Source organism: Cydia splendana, chromosome 6 (assembly GCF_910591565.1).
Source record: "Cydia splendana chromosome 6, ilCydSple1.2, whole genome shotgun sequence".
Taxonomy (NCBI): Eukaryota; Metazoa; Arthropoda; class Insecta; order Lepidoptera; family Tortricidae; genus Cydia; species Cydia splendana.
Window position 1 is genome coordinate 11794237 of NC_085965.1, and position 22322 is coordinate 11816558.

At 38.2% G+C, this 22322-nt stretch overlaps 2 protein-coding genes across 2 annotated transcripts; one reads left to right on the forward strand and one right to left on the reverse strand.

The window, feature by feature from the left end:
- The first annotated feature begins 132 nt into the window (after nt 1-132).
- On the forward strand, nt 133-15953 carry LOC134791422 (translation factor GUF1 homolog, mitochondrial). Its single transcript, XM_063762441.1, has 12 exons — nt 133-264; nt 359-545; nt 1124-1246; nt 1765-2278; nt 2655-2865; nt 8669-8800; nt 10279-10394; nt 10738-10970; nt 12158-12286; nt 12372-12455; nt 12993-14433; nt 15736-15953. The coding sequence occupies exons 1-11, from the start codon at nt 194-196 to the stop codon at nt 13116-13118; spliced, it is 1926 nt and encodes a 641-aa protein (XP_063618511.1). The 5' UTR covers nt 133-193; the 3' UTR covers nt 13119-14433; nt 15736-15953.
- A 903-nt stretch (nt 15954-16856) lies between these two features.
- Nucleotides 16857-21978, reverse strand: LOC134791423 (WD repeat domain phosphoinositide-interacting protein 3). The gene is made up of 6 exons (XM_063762443.1): nt 21800-21978; nt 21432-21713; nt 21198-21349; nt 20824-21027; nt 19877-20114; nt 16857-17421 (listed from the first exon to the last, which is right to left on the reverse strand). Exons 1-6 carry the CDS (start codon nt 21864-21866, stop codon nt 17318-17320), a joined length of 1047 nt encoding a protein of 348 aa, XP_063618513.1. The 5' UTR covers nt 21867-21978; the 3' UTR covers nt 16857-17317.
- Nucleotides 21979-22322: the final 344 nt, after the last annotated feature.

Sequence of the window (22322 nt, forward strand, 5' to 3'; positions counted from 1 at the left end):
AAGCGCTCGTGCTAATGGGGCCTTAATCTTTCTGTAGATTTGGCAAAATACCACGAACCCGAACTTTAAAAAAACTTTTATTTTAGCTTTCAAGTGTCACTGTCAGACAGACGTCAATTAAACAAACAGCTGATTGCAGTTATGGAATACCGAGAGTTTATAATTATAATATAATAAAATAAAATAATAAATAATGGTCAGAATTATAAATAAAGTTATAGTTCTTAAGAACATATTTCCTTTAAACCGTAGATTATACCCAAGGTGAGACTATTTTACAGAAGATACTACAACATAACCTCCTTGTTATAAATATCGCTTATTTTTGAATAATTATGGTGGATATTATTTATTACAGTATATTTTCGGTGCGTTATAAGAGTTCTGAAAAGGATGACCAGGGTGTAGAAGTGAAGAGGATTAGGAATTTTAGTATAGTAGCTCATGTCGACCATGGGAAGAGTACTTTGGCTGATCGACTGCTGGAGATAACTGGGGTGATCAAGCCGGGAGCAGAGCACGCACAGGTGCTGGACCAACTACAGGTATGCAGTTGCTCATGTTGTTTTTGAGAGCTAAAAGAACCATAGTTAAAAAGAGCAGCATTGCTGTTTGGTACTAATAGTTTAAAAATATCAGCTAATGAATGAATTAATGAAATGAATGCGCATAAGAACACGAACCTAAGTTAACTAGAAATGTCACATATGGTCACAGTCAATTAGCAGGGGCTTTATTATTCCAAACCTCAGAGAATATAACCAAACAGAGTATTAGCCACTAACAGGCGTTCCCCTCTGTTGACAATAGGCGGCCAATGGTCATACACAGTGTAAGGACTGACATTTATCTGACATGGCTAGTTTTACGTTCCATATACATTTGACGTGCCCCTCCACTGCAAAAATCTGCAGACTGTTTTGTACTGAAAATTACAGACAGTTTGATTATATCCTCTAAGTTCCAAAGACAATGTAATCCGGATAAGTAAATTACTTCAATATGAATTTAAAGAAATGGTCTTATATAAATTAATCTAGTCTGAATATTAATTAGAAGCATCAGCAAGTATTGTAAGGTGCACATTCACTCAATCTTTCTTACTTTACTGTTTGTTCCACAGGTAGAGAGAGAAAGAGGCATTACTGTAAAAGCTGTGACAGCATCACTGGATTACACATACAAGAATGAAAAGTATCTCCTGAACCTGATAGATACTCCAGGACATGTTGACTTTTCCAATGAGGTATTGTTTTGGTTCTAAATCATCCTTCATTCATAGCAACAGGTTATGAAATAGTAGATAAGCCAATCTTGCAATTTTTTTTTCTTATATGTATGTATAGGGTCTCTATTGTTTTCCAAAAAGTTTTAAGTAATAATGTATTGTTTACCCGCATTTTCGTTAGGCATAATTTATATGGTTCAGAAACGCGTACCTTTTCAGGATTGCCATAAAACAAACCTAACCTAACCTATCTATAGAATAACCTTACGAAAATTATGAAAAGTTAACGGTTTCAGTTTTATGACTAATAATGATAATATGACAAACAATACATTATGACTTAAAACTTTATGGGAAACAAAGGGACCCCATATGTATATCCTCTAGCTGCACATAAATCAAAACTTGCCACAGCAAATATAAGTTGAAAATACAGTGTAATGGGAAACCCTTCTATAGGATAGGCCTCTAGGTGGCTAGCGGATTCAGCATAGTTTAACAGTAGTTTATTTTATTTTTTTACGCTAATATTACAGGTTGTAAGGAGTGTGTCAGCATGTCAAGGAGTGATACTTCTAGTTGATGCAAATGAGGGTATTCAAGCACAGACAGTAGCTGTGCACAGTCTAGCCAAAAATAACAACTTAGTCATGATACCCACACTAAACAAAGTAGATCTCCCTAGGGCAGACCCAGAAAAAGTCAAATCACAACTACAATCACTCTTTAAAATAGATCCAGAAACGGTTATGAGTATCTCTGCCAAAAAAGGGTGGGGAGTGAAAGAGCTCTTAGAAGCAGTGATAGAAAGAATACCTCCACCATCTGTCAAATCTGAAGGCCACTTTACTGCACACATAATTGACACATGGCATGATAAATATAGAGGTGTACTTTGTTTGGCTTACATACATTCTGGTAAAGTGCAAGTTGGGCAAGCGGTGAGATGGAGATCTGATACTAAACCACACCAAGTGAAGTACTTGGCAATGTTGCGGCCGAGTGAGCAGCCAGTGGAGTCGGCTGTTGCAGGCCAAGTTGTGATGGTGGGTAAGTTACGAAAATCGATACTTTGCAATTTGTAATGTTAATATATTTTCAATGTAATAATTTCAGACACCACATTAGAAACTGTTCTCTAAATTAATTATCGATAAGACTGTTACGTTTACGAGATTTTATCTGACTAATAGGGTTGGCCAGTTGCAGTATTTAGCAGATGGCGCCAGCGTAGCTTGCCCTGTCAATCCCTAGAAATGTGTCAAATTTTTGTTTTTTTTTTTTTAATGGAATTTTATGCCCTGCATGCCAGCCCTTTAAGCCAAATCTCATAGAAAAGGGGCAAGCTATGATGGCGCCGTCTATGCAAACCTTGGGCATTTGTCAACCCCATTGGTAAAAAGATCACGTCTATGCAATATTTCAGGCTGCGGCCCCAAAGGCGGCGGGAGCGTAGGCGACCAGCTCCTCTCAGTTGACGTACAAAACACATCAGAGCTCGCAGAGATTCCACCAGTTAAGCACATGGTGTATGCAGGAATCTTCCCAGCCGACCAATCGCAGCATCCTCTGCTCAGCGACGCCATCAAGAAACTGGCTCTTAACGACTCGGCCGTCAGCGTTAAAGCTGATTCCAAGTAATATCTCTACTAGCTACTCTCGATGGACGTATAGTACAAGACACAATAAGAGCTCGCGGTGAAGCGTTGGTTAAGTACACAAGTCGTGTATTGTCTATAGTGTTTTGTTTTTCGTTTTGACTAATCCACTAAAAGAAAACAATGCCATTCAAAAGGTAATTAGCACGACAACAACTACTTTGTAATAAAGTCGTTTCAGCCATCTTGAAGGTATAACAAATTATATCTTTCTAATTACAATTCTCAGGTAATCAGAACAAATCGGGTGTATTCAAATCGAACCATGCGTAGGTATGTTCATAGAGTCGATAATCAGTTGAACCATCAATGTGGGTGCGAGATTTTACAGCGTAGTCAATTGGTCATTACCATATTTTACGGTTAATAAACCATTCATGGCATTGTTTTGTTTAAGTTTTCTTTAAGCGGAATAGTTAAAACAAAAAAAAATACTACACACGTACATCTTTCCGTCTGAGGTGCTCAGCGACGCCATGAAGTCATTAGCATTTCCTGTTAAAGTGTAGGTCCTATAGGTACATTTAATTTCATGGCTCACTATGAAATTAATGAAAACAAACGCTATTAAGTCGAATTATTTTTTATTCCTAAAGAAAACTCGCAACACTCGGAAATCTCGGATAATGTTTTATAGGTCTACCACTTATCCCAGGCAGTTCGTAACGAAGTTGCGCAGTGCTCCATGAACAGTTCTTAGTAGAAGCTGGGTTTTGGGACTAATAAGCCTAGCTTACATATAATATTTTTACTTCAATTGTTTTTATTTTTCTACCACCTCAATTAAACGGTAGACCTTTAGAAGATATAACGGCTACTAGGGTAGATTAGGTATGTTAATAATCTCGATAGCAGCTCATTCCTCCTATACAGTTAGCATAGAGCGCATAGCCCTGGACTCTGCAGCAATGGTCTCTCTCAGCCTGGCCTTTGCTACAGAAAGCGTCGCATTTTGCGACACGCTCCCCTGTATTGTCTGCGTCCGTGTTTAGGACTACGAATGCACATACGACGACGAAAATCAAGCTTGCCTTGATTATGATCATTTTGTTTTTGGTAATCTGAAAAATAAGTTTTTGTTAACGTTTTACACTTACACTGAATAAGGGCCAAATGGGGATGGGATACAAACTGTCAAAGGTGTTTATAAATGGCGCCAGCATAGGATTAACCTGTTTCTAGTTTTGTTCTATGGGATTTGGCTTTACGAGTAAGAGCTCTAGCATCACGGCCAAAAAGAGGAAACTCGAAACGAGTGGCGATAAATTAAAACACTACCGAAGGGAGTGTTTTAAATCGACACGAGTTGCGAATTACCTATTCGCACGTGTATCGTACAACGTTTTACAGTACATATGGCCCTTTAAACTTTTGACATCGTACGAAAAGTGCTATTTTACGCACTAGTGCGGGAAAATAGGACCATATGTACTGTAAAAGATTTTTCATCACACTTGCTCGGAAAAGATGTATTTACACGTAGGGCTTGCGGGCGGGAAATTGAATTTTTCGCCCTAGGGCGGAAAAAATCTTTTCCGAGCAAGTGTGATGAAAAACACTTATTTACACGTAGGGCTTGCGGGCGGGAAATTGAAATTTTCGCCCTAGGGCGGAAAAGTGTTTTATACAGAAGTTTGTTTTTATTAATTCTCCTTTTTTTCCTTACAAGTGTGATGAAAAACATTGTGTGTGCCACGGGCGGTAAAGAAATTCCGAACTCGTGAACATTTTAAGCCCTCGCTTCGCGTCGGGCTTAAAATTGACACTCGTTCGTAATTTCTTATTTCCCGCCCTTAATACACAATGTACTATTACTGATCTTTGTTACCGCCATCTGTAAAATTTTTTTTTTGACTTTAACTCCATTAATACCTAAACCCAGTTTTAGGTACGAGTTACTTCCTTTGGTGGTAAGTTTTAAATTGAGCAAACACACACGTTAACATTGGGCAAACACATCACATTTAAATATATTTAAATAGAAAGATACATAAAAGAGTATACGAAAGAAAAGTAATGCAATAGGTATCCTTGATCGAATAAATCGTGCCGTATAGATACTTAAGATACTTTTACTAGATTAAAATTTTATAATACTATACATGTTCAACAAATTATCAGACTGTGATGGCCTTACCTGTTCTCTTTTCGTCGATACAAATTACCAAATGAAAAATTACCATTCGGCTCCATATTTATGTACGTACTCACCTATTATATAAAAACAGTTTATGAGTCACTTTCATTCTTATAGTTTCTTCATGGTTTCTTCTAATACATGAATTATTCATAAGTATTTGCGTCCAAAACAATATACACCGGACTATAATAAATACAAAACCCTATTGTTTGACATGAAACATTTCAAAAATTACCATTTACCTAACATGCGCAAGAATATTTTAATTTTTCTTCGCATTGTGTGTCTTAAAATTGTATACTAATCAAAAAAATAGTTTCTATGGGGTTGGCCGGTCGAAGTATTTAGCAGATGGCGCCAGCATAGCTTGCCCTGTCAATCCTAGAAATGTGTAATTTTTTGTTTTCAATATAATTTTATGCCCTGGATACCAGCCTTTTAACGCCATAAGCGCCATCTATGCAAACCTTTGACAGTTGCCAACCCCATTTGCTCACGTTAACAATTTTGCCCATAACTCCCTTATTGCACAAAGTAGGTACTATAGATAGTCAAGCAAATCTTGTCAGTAGAAAAAGGCGCGAAATTCAAATTTTCTATGAGACCAGAGTTGGGCAAAAATTAACTTGAATAAGAATAAGAATAAAAATCGGGCAAGTGCGAGTCGGACTCGCGCACGAAGGGTTCCGTACCATATAAAAAAAAAAACAAAAAAAAAGCAAAAAAAAAAACGGTCACCCATCCAAGTACTGACCACTCTCGACGTTGCTTAACTTTGGTCAAAAATCACGTTTGTTGTATGGGAGCCCCATTTAAATCTTTATTTTATTCTGTTTTTAGTATTTGTTGTTATAGCGGCAACAGAAATACATCATCTGTGAAAATTTCAACTGTCTAGCTATCACGGTTCGTGAGATACAGCCTGGTGACAGACGGACGGACGGACGGACGGACGGACAGCGAAGTCTTAGTAATAGGGTCCCGTTTTACCCTTTGGGTACGGAACCCTAAAAACGGAAATCTTATTCTTATTCAACTCGATTTGAATTAGAATAATTCTTGCACTAGTTATTTTAGAATAAAATTAAGGTGAATAAATCATGTGACTTTTATTTTAAATGCGGAATAAAAAACAGAATAATTATTCTAGAAGTGGGACTATTCTAAATAAGGTTTTATTCAATTAAAATGTTATTTAGAATTAAGTTAATTTTTGTAGTACAATCGGTTATATTTTGTAAGTTGATTTTCACCCTTCTATTTAAAAGTCGGATTGATTTGATATTTGTTACTTTAGTTTAGGTACAGTACCCATTGAACAGTTCCGCTATACACTATCCAGTTCTATCATCCGATCAGGGTGCTTAGCCAACATGCCAAACGTTAACACTCCGTAGAGTTGCGTATAGTCTCTCTCTATCACTCTTACATATTAGTGCGATAGAGAGACAGATGGCATTTCGTTGTCATAGCACTCGTAGTGCAAACGATTGGGTGCCGAGCTAAGATGCCAATTTTTGTTTTTAATTTAATAACCAAATCATTAGGTACAATTTAGCTGTTTTTAGCGCTTTCTGTCTCTATCACTCCTACATATTAGTGCGATAGAGAGACAGAGATAGCGTTTCGTTGTCGTAGCGCAAACGATTGGCATGTTGGCTACACACACAAGGTGCCTAGCCAAGATGACAATTTTTGTTTTTTTATTTAATAACAAAGTCTTTGGGTACAATTTAGCTGTTCTGGGGGCCTAGCCAATATGCCAATCGCTTGCGCTCCGACAACGAAGCGCTTTCTGTCTTTATCACTCTTACATATTAGTGCAATAGAGAGACAGAGATAGCGTTTCGTTGTCGTAGCGCATACGATTGGCATGTTGGCTACACACACAAGGTGCCTAGCCAAGATGACAATTTTTGTTTTTTTATTTATTAACAAAATCTTTGGGTACAATTTAGTTGTTCTGGGGGCCTAGCCAATATGCCAATCGCTTGCGCTCCGACAACGAAGCGCTTTCTGTCTCTATCACTCTTACATATTAGTGCGATAAAGAGACCGAAATAGCGTTTCGTTGTCGTGGCGCAAACGTTTGGCATGTTGGCTACGCTCCCAATGTGCCTAGCCAAGATCCCAATTTTTGTTATTAATTTAATAACCAAATCATTAGGTAAATTTAGCTGTTCTGGGGGCCTAGCCAACATGCCAATCGTTTGCGCTACGACAGCGAAACGCTATCTCTGTCGCTCTGACACTAATATGTAGGAGTGATGGAATAAAACAAAAATTGGCATCTTGGCTAGGCACCTTGGGAGCGTAGCCGACAAACACAACAATTTACCTGTACTGGGGGCCTAGCCAATATGCCAATCGTTTGCGCTACGACAACGAAACGCTATCTTTGTCTCTCTATCACACTAATATGTAAGAGTGATAGAGATAGAAAGTGCTTCGTTGTCGGAGCACAAACGATTGGCATCTTGGCTAGGCCCCCAGAACAGCTAAATTTACCTAATGATTTGGTTATGAAATTAAAAACAAAACTTGTCATCTTGGCTAGGCACCTTGGGTGCGTAGCAAACATGCCAAACGGTTGCGCTACGACAGCGAAACGCTATCTCTGTCTCTCTATCGCACTAATATGTAAGAGTAAGAGACAGAAAGCGCTTCGTTGTTGAAGCGCAAGCGATTGGCAAGTTGGCTAGGCCCCCAGAACAGTTAAATTTACCTAATGATTTGGTTATTAAATTAAAAACAAAAATTGGGATCTTGGCTAGGCACCTTGGGAGCGTAGCCAATATGCCAAACGTTTGCGCTACGACAGCGAAACGCTATCTCTGTCTCTCTATCGCACTAATATGTAAGAGTAATAGAGACAGAAAGCGCTTCGTTGTTGGAGCGCAAGCGATTGGCATGTTGGCTAGGCCCCCAGAAAAGTTAATTTACCTAATGATTTGGTTATTAAATTAAAAACAAAAATTGGCATCTTGGCTAGGCACCTTGAGTGCGTAGCCAACATGCCAATGGCTTGCGCTACGACAACGAAACTCTATCTCTGTCTCTCTATCGCACTAATATGTAAGAGTGATAGAGACAGAAAGCGCTTCGTTGTCGGAGCGCAAGCGATTGGCATCTTGGCTAGGCCCCTAGACCAGCTAAATTGAACCTAATGATTTGGTTAGTAAATTAAAAATGATACAGTTACTGAAACTATGCGATATGCGACAGACAATTTGTAAGATTGTATTCCATAAAATAGGTATAAATTAGACAAGAGACTAACTAATACTATTACATCTACCTAACTATACGTAATTAGTAATTAGTACCTATACGGTACCCAGACTACATTTTTATTCGTGGAATATTATTTCGAATAAAAATCATGATTATATTTATTTGATTAAGAAGTATGTTATTCTCATTCAATTTTTTCTCATACGAATTGTTCCCGACCAAAATTATTTGAATATTTCAAATTATCATTATTTGAATACGAATTCGTATTCAAATAATGATTTTATTCTTGAATGCCCAACACTGTATGAGACGATATCCCTTCGCACCTACATTTTTCAAATTTGCCGCCTTTTTCTACTGACAAGATCTGCTTGACCAACTATATATTGTCATATTTTGTTTCAGTCCCGCGCTAGGTCAAGGCTGGCGCGTGGGTTTCCTGGGCCTGTTGCATCTAGACGTGTTCACCCAAAGACTGCTGCAAGAATACAAAGCAGAGGCCATCTTGACAGCGCCATCTGTCCCCTACAAGATAAAGTAGGTTCTTTTGGGCTTTTATTTGACTCTCGTCAACTATTTGGCCTCATCTCACTGCATAGTGCAGCACCGTGTTTTTTTAAGCTTTCACGATAAGAATAGAAATACGGTAAACATTAATGAATTTGCCCATCAGGTTATATTGGTTATGTTGGCTCCAGTATTAAACGTTTAACTTATTATTGTCACTGTGACAGGGTTTTAAACGACCAAGACAAAGTTTACCGCTTATCAACCTTAAGTTGATTCAAATAGAGTCGAAAATTAAAACCAATATTTTGCTCGACTGTAGGACGTTTTGGTTGGTGGTGCACATGTAACTGAAACAAATAAAGGGGTGGGGTATATGTGCGCACATCTACTTATGATCCAGTCGTTAGATTGGTATATAGCAGCTTTGGCACATGCTCAAACTGCTAGATCCGCATGCTTAGCTATGTTTATAGCTTTCGCAAGTATCTCAAGGTGCGAATGTTATATTATATGTGCCGTGTGCAAACGCAAACTCTACCTCTACCAAGTGTCTGCATTGGTAGAGTCCGTCTAACCTAACTTTGCACTGATTTAAATGAGGGAGTGTCATTACATACGTCATATTTGTATAGAAAGTTGATAATCCTACACTTTGTCATTGTAAATCGTGACTACTTTGAAAAAAAAAAAACTCGTATCTTGTTCTGTCAATTTAAAAAAAAATGTGGTAACTATGTATGAGCATTTCTCAAAAAGTTTGTACATTTCGATCACATCTTAGATTTCTATAAAAATTGCTATGCTGGTAAAGTACACGAAGCTGAAAAACTTACACCATATTTCCCAAAATGTTCCAGAAAGTTTCTATGAAACATTCCTTTTTTGTTACCAAATGTGTAAGGAAATCTGGTAACAAAAAAGGAATGTTTCATAGAAACTTTCTGGAACATTTTGGGAAATATGGTGGAAGTTGTTCAGCTTCATGTACTTTACCAGCATACCATTTTTTTATAGAAATCTACGATGTGATCGAAATGTACAAATTTTTTGAGAAATGCTCAGTATGGGATGCATAGGTACAGATTACAGAGCTACTGCGTTTTAACTTTGAGTAGCAGTGCGAGATACGAGATTTTTTCAAAGTGACGAAATGTCATGCAGTTAGCTTGGTCCATAGACTAGGAATCCTCTAGACCGAGTTTAGAGCAATTATTTCATGCAACCGATGATGCCAAAAATGCGGGGGTGCGCGGGACGAGGTGAGCGAAGTCCCGTGCCGTGATTGGTCCGTTCAAAGACACGGACTTCACACAAAGACACTTTCGACTCGAACATGGAGTAAAATTACCTTATGCGTGGCAGAGGGGGTAGCGCGACTATGCTCAGTCTGGAGGATGTTTTGTCTGTGGCTTGGTCCGACTCTAGGTTTGTTTGATCATTGAGTTAACCTAATACCCTATGGTTTGGTGGTGACTACCCAAGATTAACTTGATTTAATGTTTTAGAGTAAAAGGCGCTAAAATTGTCAAGCATTATAAGGGCGATGAAGTTATTATTACTAATCCCCTGATGTTACCAGAACCTCATCATATAGAAGAATATTACGAGCCGTTGGTTATAGGTAAGGATTAGAACTAATCGACTTAATCATTGTTTTATTCATTTAATAAGTCGCTCTATTTGTATAGAATAGAAAATTGTGGTTGCATGTACCTAACCTAAATACATGGTCCATCCTTTAACCTTTTGGACGCCAATGACCGATATATCCGCACCGCAGGTTCAACGCTAAACACCGATTAATCGGTCACAGACCACAGAGCAACATAGACCTACGTACATATGCATAAAGTTCAATTTCAGTTTTGACACTTCGGTGACATGGCGTCTGGGTGACTGCTTTTGTGTTTGACACGGCGTCGAAAAGGTTAACAAATAAAGCCATTTTTGTGTGTCTTGTTTAGGTACTATAATAACCCCCGTGGAATACATTGGCTCCGTGACGACGCTCTGTATAGACCGCCGCGGCACGCCGCTGCCATCCAACGCGGTCGACGAAAGAATGACCATGCTGCAATTCATACTGCCCCTGTCCGAGGTCGTCATAGATTTCCACGACACGCTCAAAAGCATCACGTCCGGGTTCGCGAGCTTCGATTACCAGGACCACGGGTTTCATGAAAGCTCGCTTGCAAGGGTTAGTATTGACTATGTGGGTACTGTAGGTATGTGGCAGTTTCCATCAGGAAAGTACAAATATCTACCGATTTACTACAGCTGGCTTGAATGAAATTAACTAAACGAATGACATCTATGAGTATAGTTGTTTGGGTGTCGTCCTGTGAAATCCGCTTATACTTTACGCAACTTTATTCGTAGACCTTGCTTTTACATTAAGAGCCCATCAACGTGCACACTAGCGCCACTCTATGAACTCAAAACAAAAACGGCCGTTTTAACTTTGGACGCATAGATTGACGAATCCAGCAACATTTGATGTATTCAAAAGGTACTTAAATACACAATACAGTACGTAGCGGCCCCCTTTTTAGGGTTCCGTACCCAAAGGGTAAAACGGGACCCTATTACTAAGACTTAGCTGTCCGTCCGTCCGTCCGTCCGTCTGTCTGTCACCAGGCTGTATCTCACGAACCGTGATAGCTAGACAGTTGAAATTTTCACAGATGATGTATTTCTGTTGCCGCTATAACAACAAATACTAAAAACAGAATAAAATAAAGATTTAAATGGGGCTCCCATACAACAAACGTGATTTTTGACCAAAGTTAAGCAACGTCGGGAGTGGTCAGTACTTGGATGGGTGACCGTTTTTTTTTTCTTTTTTTTTTTTGCATTATGGTACGGAACCCTTCGTGCGCGAGTCCGACTCGCATTTGCCCGGTTTTATTTTTTAAATACCTGTCGTTAAATTTAAATAATCACGATTATTTAGCAGTGGCGCTAGTGTGCACGTTGATGGGCTCTTAATTTAAACGTTTTTGTTACTTTGATATTATAAGATTATAATCCAAACTTGATTACAATGAATTTAGTTTGAGATTTAGATTTTTATGCAGTTGATTATCTGCCCTGTTTTAATGGCTATACAGACAGGCAATTGCAAGCATCACACGATTGGTCGGCGTGTTTTCAATACCCTACTTTATTTTGTTTGTGTTAAGGTAGAAAATAAAATGAATTAAAATCTGATGGTAAAATTATAAACTTGTACCTTTATGATAGAAAAGTGACCCTAGTTAATTAAGCCTATTGGGATTGGGAGTCAGCTTAGGTAAGCAGGAATAAATCCTGTGTAGCTACATTTGTCCAACTAATAATTTCAAGTTGTGTTTATGTTCTACTAAATATTTTTTATCTTCACAGATGGATATCCTTATCAATGGGGTCTTAGTCGACGAACTTTCAAGTATAGTGCACACCAGCCGTCTAGAATACACTGCTAGGAGACTCACGGAGAAACTTAAGGAAATGATTCCGCGGCAAATGGTTCAGGTACAATGCACCTTATTCTCAGAAGCACTAGATTCACTTTTTTATCTAATTAGTTGATGATACACATTATACTTTCTGCTTCCAGGTTGCCATTCAAGCTGTAGTGGGAGGAAAAGTGTTTGCAAGAGAAACATTAAAAGCTTACAGAAAGGATGTCACAGCAAAATTAGTGAGTACCTAGCCTAGCCTAAACCTCCGAACCTACTCCCTTATTCATAAGACTTAAAACTTTGTTAAATTTTGTCTCTTTCAAAAAAAAAACAGATATCAATGAGTACCGTAAACTGGGGTTACTTTGAATCGCAAGGAAACGTCGATTATCGATCGGACTTTTGAGTAATATGGAGATGGAGTTGTTTTTTGAACGCAAGCTTTAAAAAATTATGTTGTGGTTGGCAACTTTATGGCAACCTTAACATACCATTTTGTTGTAGTTTAAAACTCAATGTTCAATGTTTCCCCGCGATTTAAAGTAATCCCAGTTTAGCGGTATATGTTATTAAGTTGTTAACAATTGCCTATTACCAAAAAGTTATAGCAGCGCTAGACTTGACGCTAAAAAAGGTAATTCATAAATATCAAAAAACGCTATTGGCGTCGATCGGTCTGTCAGACAACTGCCTTAGACCTTAGTCTAACTTTCGTAGGCAATATATACCTACTAGTTAACTTTATTGCAAATGCATACCAATAATCCTTTTTCCAGTATGGTGGCGACGTAACTCGCAGAAAAAAATTGCTAAAGCAACAAGCTGAAGGAAAGAAGAAAATGAGAAGTGTTGCCAACATTAAAATACCAAGAAACACCTTCATTGACGTGCTCAAGAGATGATCGGCTTCCATTATTGAGATTGTGTAAATATTTCAGTTTTTAGTTATTTAGACCAAATTCATCAAGTAGGACACAAAACGAGCCGCCTCGCGAGGAAATTGCCGCGCGAAGCAACTTGGTCTGTGTACACGTGCCTCGGCAGTATTGCCGTAATCACAATTGATTTTTTTTAAATATTGCTATGACGACCTACACTATCGTAATAGGCTTTTTTCCTATATATTCAAATTCAAAACGATTTGTGACGACAAAGTGAATGTTGTGTAATGCGGATAGAGATAAATAAATACAAAGATTTATAAAAATATAGGTATTTTATTAAAAATGCCGATATTATAGGGTCATTGCATAGTAAACATCACAAAATATCGACTTAAGGCAGTCTACTTTGCTACATGTATATTTGAAGCTTAAAATACACTGATAGGTATCAGAGACCCGAATATTCGTGACAGTTTTTAACTTTCGTAGTGACTTCACATTAAAGAACTTCAAATATAAAATAATCAAATTTATATATTTTATAAAGTATACAACAAATGTATCATTGAAATGATTTTCGGCGTCCGAAATTAAAGTACTACCCCTGGATTATGAATTTTGAATGAAACAGGAATGAAACTATGTATTACAAGTCTACTTCACAATTTTTTTTAAAGTTAAGTATTACAGAAAAATAATGGTTTTAATATGAAGTGACATGAATTTATTCATAATAATTATAATATATTAGTAAAGCTGTAAATCGATGTTTAAAACATATTGAATCGAGTAAAATGTCGACATAATTATGAAATCGATAAATTAGACTTCACAAAGACCTTTAAAAAATGCCACCAATATTCCGATCTCTGCTGATTTTATATACTTTACATATGGATAAACTGCAAAATAGGGCACTAAAACTAAGAAAATAATTATACACGTCAGTCGGACCAACTCATAAGAATAACTATGAAAAAAGGCGTTCCAATATCGTAATTTTTATTTTAACAAACACTTTAGCTCTTTATATAGGAATTACCTAGGTACAGTCACCTGCAATAATATGTTACACAACGAAGGCCGCAAAAATATCTGACACGATATTATGTGTAGTCATAAGAGCGTGTCATATATTTTTGCGGCCTTCGAAGGGTAACATGTTATTGCAGGTGACTGTACTTAATAAGCTGAGTAACAACTCAGAAATGATCTATTTCAAATATCATTTTACAGACACAAGACAATTATATGTATATTTGTAACAAATTACTCGTACGATGATATGATGAACATATTTTATCTCAATGAGTATCATTATTCTACAGATGGCGTCATAAAGACTGTATACGATAAAATCTGGCCACTATTTTTCATATAAAAACTTTTTTATTTATAAATCAATATGATAGTAATTCTGAGTCCTGTTGCGATAGAAACCAAACTATATAATTTCATCAACACTAATGGGTTTTACTTAATAATTATCAAGATGTCCTCAAAAGAAGATGCTATGCGTAAAAAAATTGTTTCCGAGCGCCATCTGCATCCGTATTTGTCGTGTCGAAAGCTCGCGAAAAAGTTAAACGCGGCCAAATCCACTGTGTCTAGCGTATTAAAACGTTTTGAGGAACGCTTGACGACTACACGGAAACCAGGCAGTGGAAAGAATCGGGGCCCCGTTAGCAAAAGTAAGGATAAAAAGGTTATAGAGGTGTTTAAGAAGAATCCAAACTTATCCGTTCGTGGTGTCGCTAAAAAAGTAAAGATGTCGGCATCTTACGTCCAAAAAGTTAAAACCAGGGCTGGCTTGAAGACTTTCAAGGTGCAAACTGCACCAAATCGTCGAGATAAACAAAACCAGTCTGCAAAAACTAGAGCTCGTAAGCTGTATGAAGAAATTTTGACGAAACACAGTTGCGTTATCATGGACGACGAAACCTATGTCGTGGCTGATTATAAACAGTTACCTGGCCAGGAATTCTATACAACATCGAATAAAGGCGGTCTTTCCGACAAATTTAAGAAAAAAAAGAAGTGTAAGTTCCCTAAAAAATTTTTAGTTTGGCAAGCATTGTGCACATGCGGTCGAAAAAGTCAAAGTTTCGTTACAACCGGCACAGTAAACCAAAATATTTACGTCAAAGAGTGCCTTCAAAAGCGACTTTTGCGTTTTATTCAGAGTCATACCGAGCCTGTAGCATTTTGGCCAGACCTTGCCTCTTGTCACTATGCTAGAACAGCAATGGCATGGTACGAGAGCAATGGCGTGGTAGTAGTACCAAAATCGATGAACCCACCAAACTGTCCCGAACTTCGGCCGATCGAGACATATTGGGCTCTCGTAAAGCGAAAGCTTAAAATACGCACAAGGAATCAAAGGATGTTAATGAATTCAAAAAACAGTGGCGTTTGGCAGCAAATTCTGTGTCCCAGACTACTGTGCAAAGACTGATGATGGGTGTGAAGAGCAAAGTGAGGAAATTCTCCAGAAAGCCGTTAGAATCCTAAAGTATATAATGTACATAGTAAGGTTACAGCGCGTATATTAAAGTTAATATATAACATAGTCCTTTGTATTATTTTTTCATACCTCTATAAACATTTGTATGTGGCCAGATTTTATCGTATACAGTCTTTAAGTGCGGGCCCTGCGTCTGCGCTATAGACATATTGTACCTTGTATAACATATAGGGCCCTATTCACCAACGGACTGAGTCACCATACATTGAAAAAAATCATTTTAGAAGTAAAAGGAACGCACATTTGGAATACTTGTTAGTTTGTTAATAACTTTGGTGTAATTTTAGCCAAGATATATTATGTCAATAAAATGTGGTCAATTAGTTTTTTTTTTGACTATAAAAAAAATGTTTTATAAATTTGGGTTGCAGATGACATACTTAATAAGTTATTTAAGACAAGATTTAAGGTTTTTGATGTATTTGGGAAATATCTAATATTGATTTACACTACCAAATATTGCAATATTTTATTTCAGTATAGTAGAATCTTGATATGACTACACCCCATGTACTAATAGGTATATGTTCCAGCCTAGTAGGTATATAATTTATCAAGTTTCTTAGATTTAATAGTAGAACAAAAAGTTTAAATTAGGTACTTTTAACATATAGGTACAGTCGAAAGTTTTGATTTATGAGTCATTTTGTACCTTGTCACAGTGACAATGAGGTCTCTAGCGACTTTCATACTAATTGTCACTGTGACAAGGTACGAAATGGGTCATAAATTAATACTTACGACCGTACATATTTGCTTTTGTCTAGATACCAAGTCAATGATTTATCATATTCATCAAACAAGCAATTATATAAGTCACCTTACCAGGGGGCCTAGCCAAGATAACAATCGTTGATAGAAAACGCCAGTACTTGGAAATAGTCAAGTGACTTCTAGTACCATCTTTCATCCCAATAGGGACCGTGCGCGTTGGACGGTCTGCCATCTTGTGGCCTGAATCGGAAACATATGTGCACATGTACATTGCCAAAACAAGTGCTACCATCTACCGTTTTCGTAGGTACGTTCTCTTGTGCATAGTAGGTTCAGCCATCTTGTGGGCTACATCGGAAGCGTAAAGGTCACAATTACGCCTCGCGCCATAAATCTGACGGCTCCTATGCTGCCCCCTATAGTTCATGCACGGGGCCTATATATTTTTTCTTTTCGTTTGACGATGTACAATTGTCATCTTGGCTAGGCTTCCTGACAGAAATAAAGAAGCAATTCACTTTCAAGATAAGCAATATTTTATTTAGTTATAGATCATGAGATGATTTCAAGACCATTAAATCCGTTACAACATCGCGATAAAAAATTTAATAAAGTCAATACAAATCAGTCACACTGATAAAATTCTTTTTGAGATCTATAACATTCTTAGATGATGTACAAAATAATGACAATGATAGTGATTTCGCGTGACTAATATAAACAATTATTATTTTCAAGTTATAAAATTCATTTGATCACGTTTCACCAATAACATATAAACATACAAAGTACTCTGGCATCAAGTGCACAAACTCTTCCAACTTACTTACTTAACATTCCAATGAAACCTTTGGCAAATCAAAAATTGTCAAAAGTTTGTGTTCTTGTTGGCAAATAAAATCGAAATTAACATTATATCAAAAGGAAAATAGCATATAATCACAATATAATTTCTTAAATAGTTTAATTCCTACTTTGTTTACCTGTCTTCTGAAGTCTCGAGGAACTGCGCGTACACATCTCGCGTGCACTCGCCCTTTTCGTTAAACTTGTATTTGTAATAGGAGCCATCAGCACAGATAACTGGAATAAATGAAATAAGTTGCGTTAATTCTACAAATCAAAATATTGCATGTTTTTGAGAAACTTTAATGACTAAATTCTTTATTATAACGGTATAAAGCCCCCCGTTCACACTCCTACCTTGTAGTCCGCCTCGTTGGGTAGGATTGTGTATGGGGGTTGCGGACTACGAGCCGTCCTACCGTTTAGCCGTTTGTAGGACGTAACTCGCCCGAGGCAATGCGGCCGAGGCACGTCTACACAGAGCAGAGAGAACTGCTTCACGCGGCAATTGCCTCGTGAGGCGGCTCGTTCTGTGTGGACTAGGGTTGCCAACTTTTTTTTGGTGGAATATAGTATAGTATATAGTATTTTCCCACGGCACTTTGGTTTGCGACGTATTCCGAGTGAAGGAGAGGTGGCGTAGCTACTTCAACGAGTTGCTGAACACGCAACACGCAAATGTGTCTCCTCCGGAACTGCCCCCTAATCTTGGACTTGTTGCCCCTATTACGCCACTCGCCAGACGAGGTGCGAAATTGGCTTCGCAACATGAAAAACCGAAACGCCGTGGGTCCTGACGACATACCGATTGAAGCGTGGAAATCGATGGGTCCTCATGGTGTGATCATACTTACTGACCTTTTTAACCGCATCCTCACCAGCCGCAAAATGCCCAACTTATGGAGATCCAGCATTATAACGCCAATTTATAAAGGCAAGGGTAGTGTACAGGACTGTGGAAGCTACCGAGGTATTAAGGTCATGTGTCACACCATGAAACTCTTCGAGCGCGTTATCGACTCAAGGCTCCGGCAAGAGTGCACGGTCTCGGAATGTCAGTATGGGTTTCGTCCTGGCTGTGGCACTATAGATCCCATCTTTGCCCTAAGAATGCTAGTCAAGGCCTACAGGGAAAAGAAAACGCCCTTGCATATGGCTTTTCTGGACCTACAGAAGGCTTTCGACTGCGTACCGCGCCAGGTAATCTGGTGGGCTTTGAAGGAGAAGAATGTGCCACAAACCTATATTGACATTATCCGAGACATGTACCACAACTCGGAATCCATAGTAAGGACCGCCGTTGGCGATACTCACCCATTCCCGATCACAGTTGGTGTTCACCAAGGCTCAGCCCTGAGTCCTTTTCTGTTCAGCGTAGTGCTATACGTAGTTTCAGCAAAAGTTCACGAACCATCTCCATGGCTTATGATGTACGCTGACGACATTGCACTGACAGATGAGGATAAACAGAAACTGGAGCATAAAGTGAACCAATGGAAGGGTGCGCTAGAGAACGGCGGTCTGAAACTAAATGTTGCGAAGACCGAGTACATGGCATGTGGCGGCACGGACCCCGACCCCATAAAGGTAGGAGACGATTATGTCGTTAAAAAGGAATAAATTCAAATACCTTGGGTCCGTGCTGCACGAATCGGGTGAAATCGATCACGACGTCCAAGCCCGAATTAGCGCTGCTTGGGCAAAATGGCGAGAAGTAACCGGTGTCCTCTGCGACCCCAGGATACCGGTGAAGCTAAAGGGCCTTGTGTACAAGAGCATCATCCGACCAGTCCTACTATATGGTAGCGAGACCTGGCCTGTCCTCGGAAGGCATGTCCAGCAGCTTCACGTCACGGAGATGAAGATGTTGCGATGGATGTGTGGCGTTACGCGACTAGATCGCATACGTAACGAACACATCCGTGGCAGCCTCGGAATCCGTGATGTAGCGGATAAGCTGCAGGAAAGTCGCCTCCGATGGTATGGCCATATACGCCGCAGACCGGTAGACTACGTCGGAAATAGATGCCTCAATCTCACTGTCCAAGGCCCTAGATCACGCGGTAGGCCTAAGAAACGCTGGCTGGACGTCGTGACAGCGGACATGGGGGAGAACAATCTCACACCCGAGGATGCTGAAGACCGGGCAAAGTGGAGAAGACTGAGCAGGAAAGCGGACCCTGGCGCCAGGCCGGGAAAACGCTAGGTCGAAGCAGAAGAAGAATATAGTATTTTCCAGAATAAGCCATCAAAAATATAGTACATTTCAAAAAAATATAGTACTTTTAGATAAAATACTAAACATGAGTGTAAAATACGTTTAATCGGAAATATAGTATTTTAGCGTACTATATATTTTTCCAAAAGTATATAGTACAGAGAGCCAAAATATAGTACAATACTATATAATATAGTACGGTTGGCAACCCTAGTGTGGACCCGCAATGAAATTGGAGGAAAACACTTTATGATAAGTATTACTTACATAGAAATGATTTACTTTCTGAAGTATTTTTGACTTCACATTGATGTATATCAGGGAACTGATGAAGGAAGGAAGATGATGAATGAATTTCTTATGTTAAAAACGTGATATTTGAGGATGTGTAGGTAAATAAAATTGAATTATTTTCTTTAAAAAAAGTTATTTTAAAATTACATACTATTCATCTCACGAGTGAAGTAAACTTACCAACAATAGAGCTTTTGTCTACACCAAATGCACAAATACATGGTGGGCCATTCGGTATTGTAAACTTGCAGAAACTCCAGTTGCTTGAGAAGTATTTAGGCAGAAAGTTGACAGTTGCTAAGCTGGACTGCTTGTTTAACTTTTCGTCTTCTAGACTGAACACATGGACTGTGCCATGGTCTGAAGTTACACACAAATTGGTACTAGTGTGGTTGAAGTTTATGCAGTAAATAGTTGCCTGAAATTAATAGGAAATATTCTAAATTTATACTACTTATAGCTATATACAAATACACCAACGTTCTGAGAATAAACCATTAAGGCTCCGTCACACAGGCGCGTTTTGCGGACGGCGCGTGAGCGGGGCGCGCCGCTTTTACATATAAAACACTCACGCCGAGCTCGGGCCGGCCCCGAAAACGCGCCTGTGTGACGGAACCTTTAATGCATTCTGTAAAAGTAATCTTTTAGAACACTGAGAATTTAATGGGGCTTAGTCAATTTGTGCAAAAATATCTTATATCTTATAATTAATATTTAATTTTATACTGTGAAACGAGCAATAACAAATAAATAATTCTTTAATAACTTTGTAATGAGAAGTATGACTCCTTCTAACTTATTTATTAGTCATAACAGTCATAACTCATGTGATACAAGTTATCATGATAAACGGGAATAAAATAGTAATTTTACTGTCCATACATAGTAGAAGTTAAATATAAAATTACAGCTTCCAAGTGTCTTGAATATCAACAGAAATTCATAACCATGCAGAGACCGGAATTATTGTGGCATATTTGAACTGTCATAGGGAGTTCTTATTTATCGACTTACAATACACATATATCAATACAATGTGGAACACAACATGTGTATCAAAAAACATTTATTAAACATTTTTGCTTTTAATACAAAGAGTTAGTTAAATAAAATATGTTTCTCACCTGATGAGCACCTCTTCTTAATTCCGCTAATTTCTGTCCAGTGGCTGTATCAAAAACTCTAATTAGTGTGCCTTTTGTGGAAGCAGTGGCCAGGCGGGTTCCACCCACATTCAGCGAGAGACAACTGAGGGGGGCTTCATGGGCAGCAATTAGATGTCCGTCAGGAGAGCTGCTTGTACTGGCATGACTGCTCAGTTCTACTAACTAACCGAAAAATAAGACATGTTAGCATCATTCTGTACTATATCTACATACTCTCACAGCTACAGAAGGATGAATCCAAATTGAATAAAAAAAGATAATTATATTCTTAAAATGGGTACACCGAACTGAGACTAGAGCATACTAGGCATTTGTACATTGATATCACTTACTTGCACATGGCCTGTTTTGCGACTGGGATAAGCAAGAACAGCATTGTTGCTGTTTGGGCAGACAACACACAGACCTTTAGGATTCTGACAGGTCTCAAAAACATTCAGCATCTGGGGCTGTGCAGTGAATGTGTAAACCTTAATTAAATTCTCTGCAAAGACAGAAGATACATTTATCTCACGGAAATAATGCTATTTCAATCACTGATAAGAGGTTACTGATAAACTACTTACCCAAAACAACAACAATTCTATCTCTTCTCAATTTCACAGCTTTCACTGGACTGTTGAAGTCAAGGGATATAGCAGAGTCCTTCTTCAAGTCGTCCCATATAATGACTCGGTTCGGCGGATAGACGGGCGTCTTCCCCCCGCCGACTAACGCCATATAATTGCATCTAAACAGCATTTCGACGTAGGAAAGACCTCCTTCGGCGAAATTTTGACGCTCTTTTTCTTTAAGGGGGTCGCTGTTAAACACTCGAAACCCATTCTCGGTTCCACAAGCAAAACAACCTAAATAAATAACGAAAAAATCTATTACAGTATAACAGTAAAAAACCGACAAGATAATGTAATTCCAACATGCAACTTTTACTTACCTTGGTCTTGATTAAATCCCACATATAAAAGACCATTTCCGAAGTTGCTTTCTTCGGATAAATTCATCGTACAGGATTACAATAGGTCTTAAGATGCAAGTAGTTTTATCAATAAACAATAATAAGAAAAATCTGATTCAGCCAACATCTCCCATCAGTCACAAGCAGATGCGTTTTTATGTTACTTTTAAACCAGTGCACGCTTGCGGAGTGCTAGCATCTGTCAAAAAAATTAAACGTGTATATTGTCGTTTGTTTATTGCAAAGTAATTAAATTTGCTTGATTATGAGTATAATATAGAGCTAAATCTTGTTATTTATACCCTTAAAATTAGGTACCCTTAAAATTTTCGAGACTACAATACAAGTGAAAAAACAGCTAAGCAATTCCATATATGTTATTTAAGACACTGTTTTAGTCGCTGAAGGGTTAGTTTTTTTATTGGTTCCGACGTTGCAGGAGCATGACAGGTCGTGGGGGATATGAATAGATTGTCAATAAAATTATAAAAATTTGTACAGT

Excerpts from the sequence above, each read along its gene's own strand:
- LOC134791423 (XM_063762443.1), bottom strand. The coding sequence starts at position 21,866 with ATGAATTTATCCGAAGAAAGCAACTTCGGAAATGGTCTTTTATATGTG. Across the intron at positions 21,714-21,799 it reads GGGATTTAATCAAGACCAAG|GTTGTTTTGCTTGTGGAACC; the intron begins GTAAGTAAAAGT and ends TTATTTATTTAG. Across the intron at positions 21,028-21,197 it reads GCAAAACAGGCCATGTGCAA|TTAGTAGAACTGAGCAGTCA; the intron begins GTAAGTGATATC and ends TTTTTCGGTTAG.
- LOC134791422 (XM_063762441.1), top strand. The coding sequence starts at position 194 with ATGGTCAGAATTATAAATAAAGTTATAGTTCTTAAGAACATATTTCCT. Across the intron at positions 2,279-2,654 it reads AGGCCAAGTTGTGATGGTGG|GCTGCGGCCCCAAAGGCGGC; the intron begins GTAAGTTACGAA and ends GCAATATTTCAG. Across the intron at positions 12,456-12,992 it reads AGGATGTCACAGCAAAATTA|TATGGTGGCGACGTAACTCG; the intron begins GTGAGTACCTAG and ends TCCTTTTTCCAG.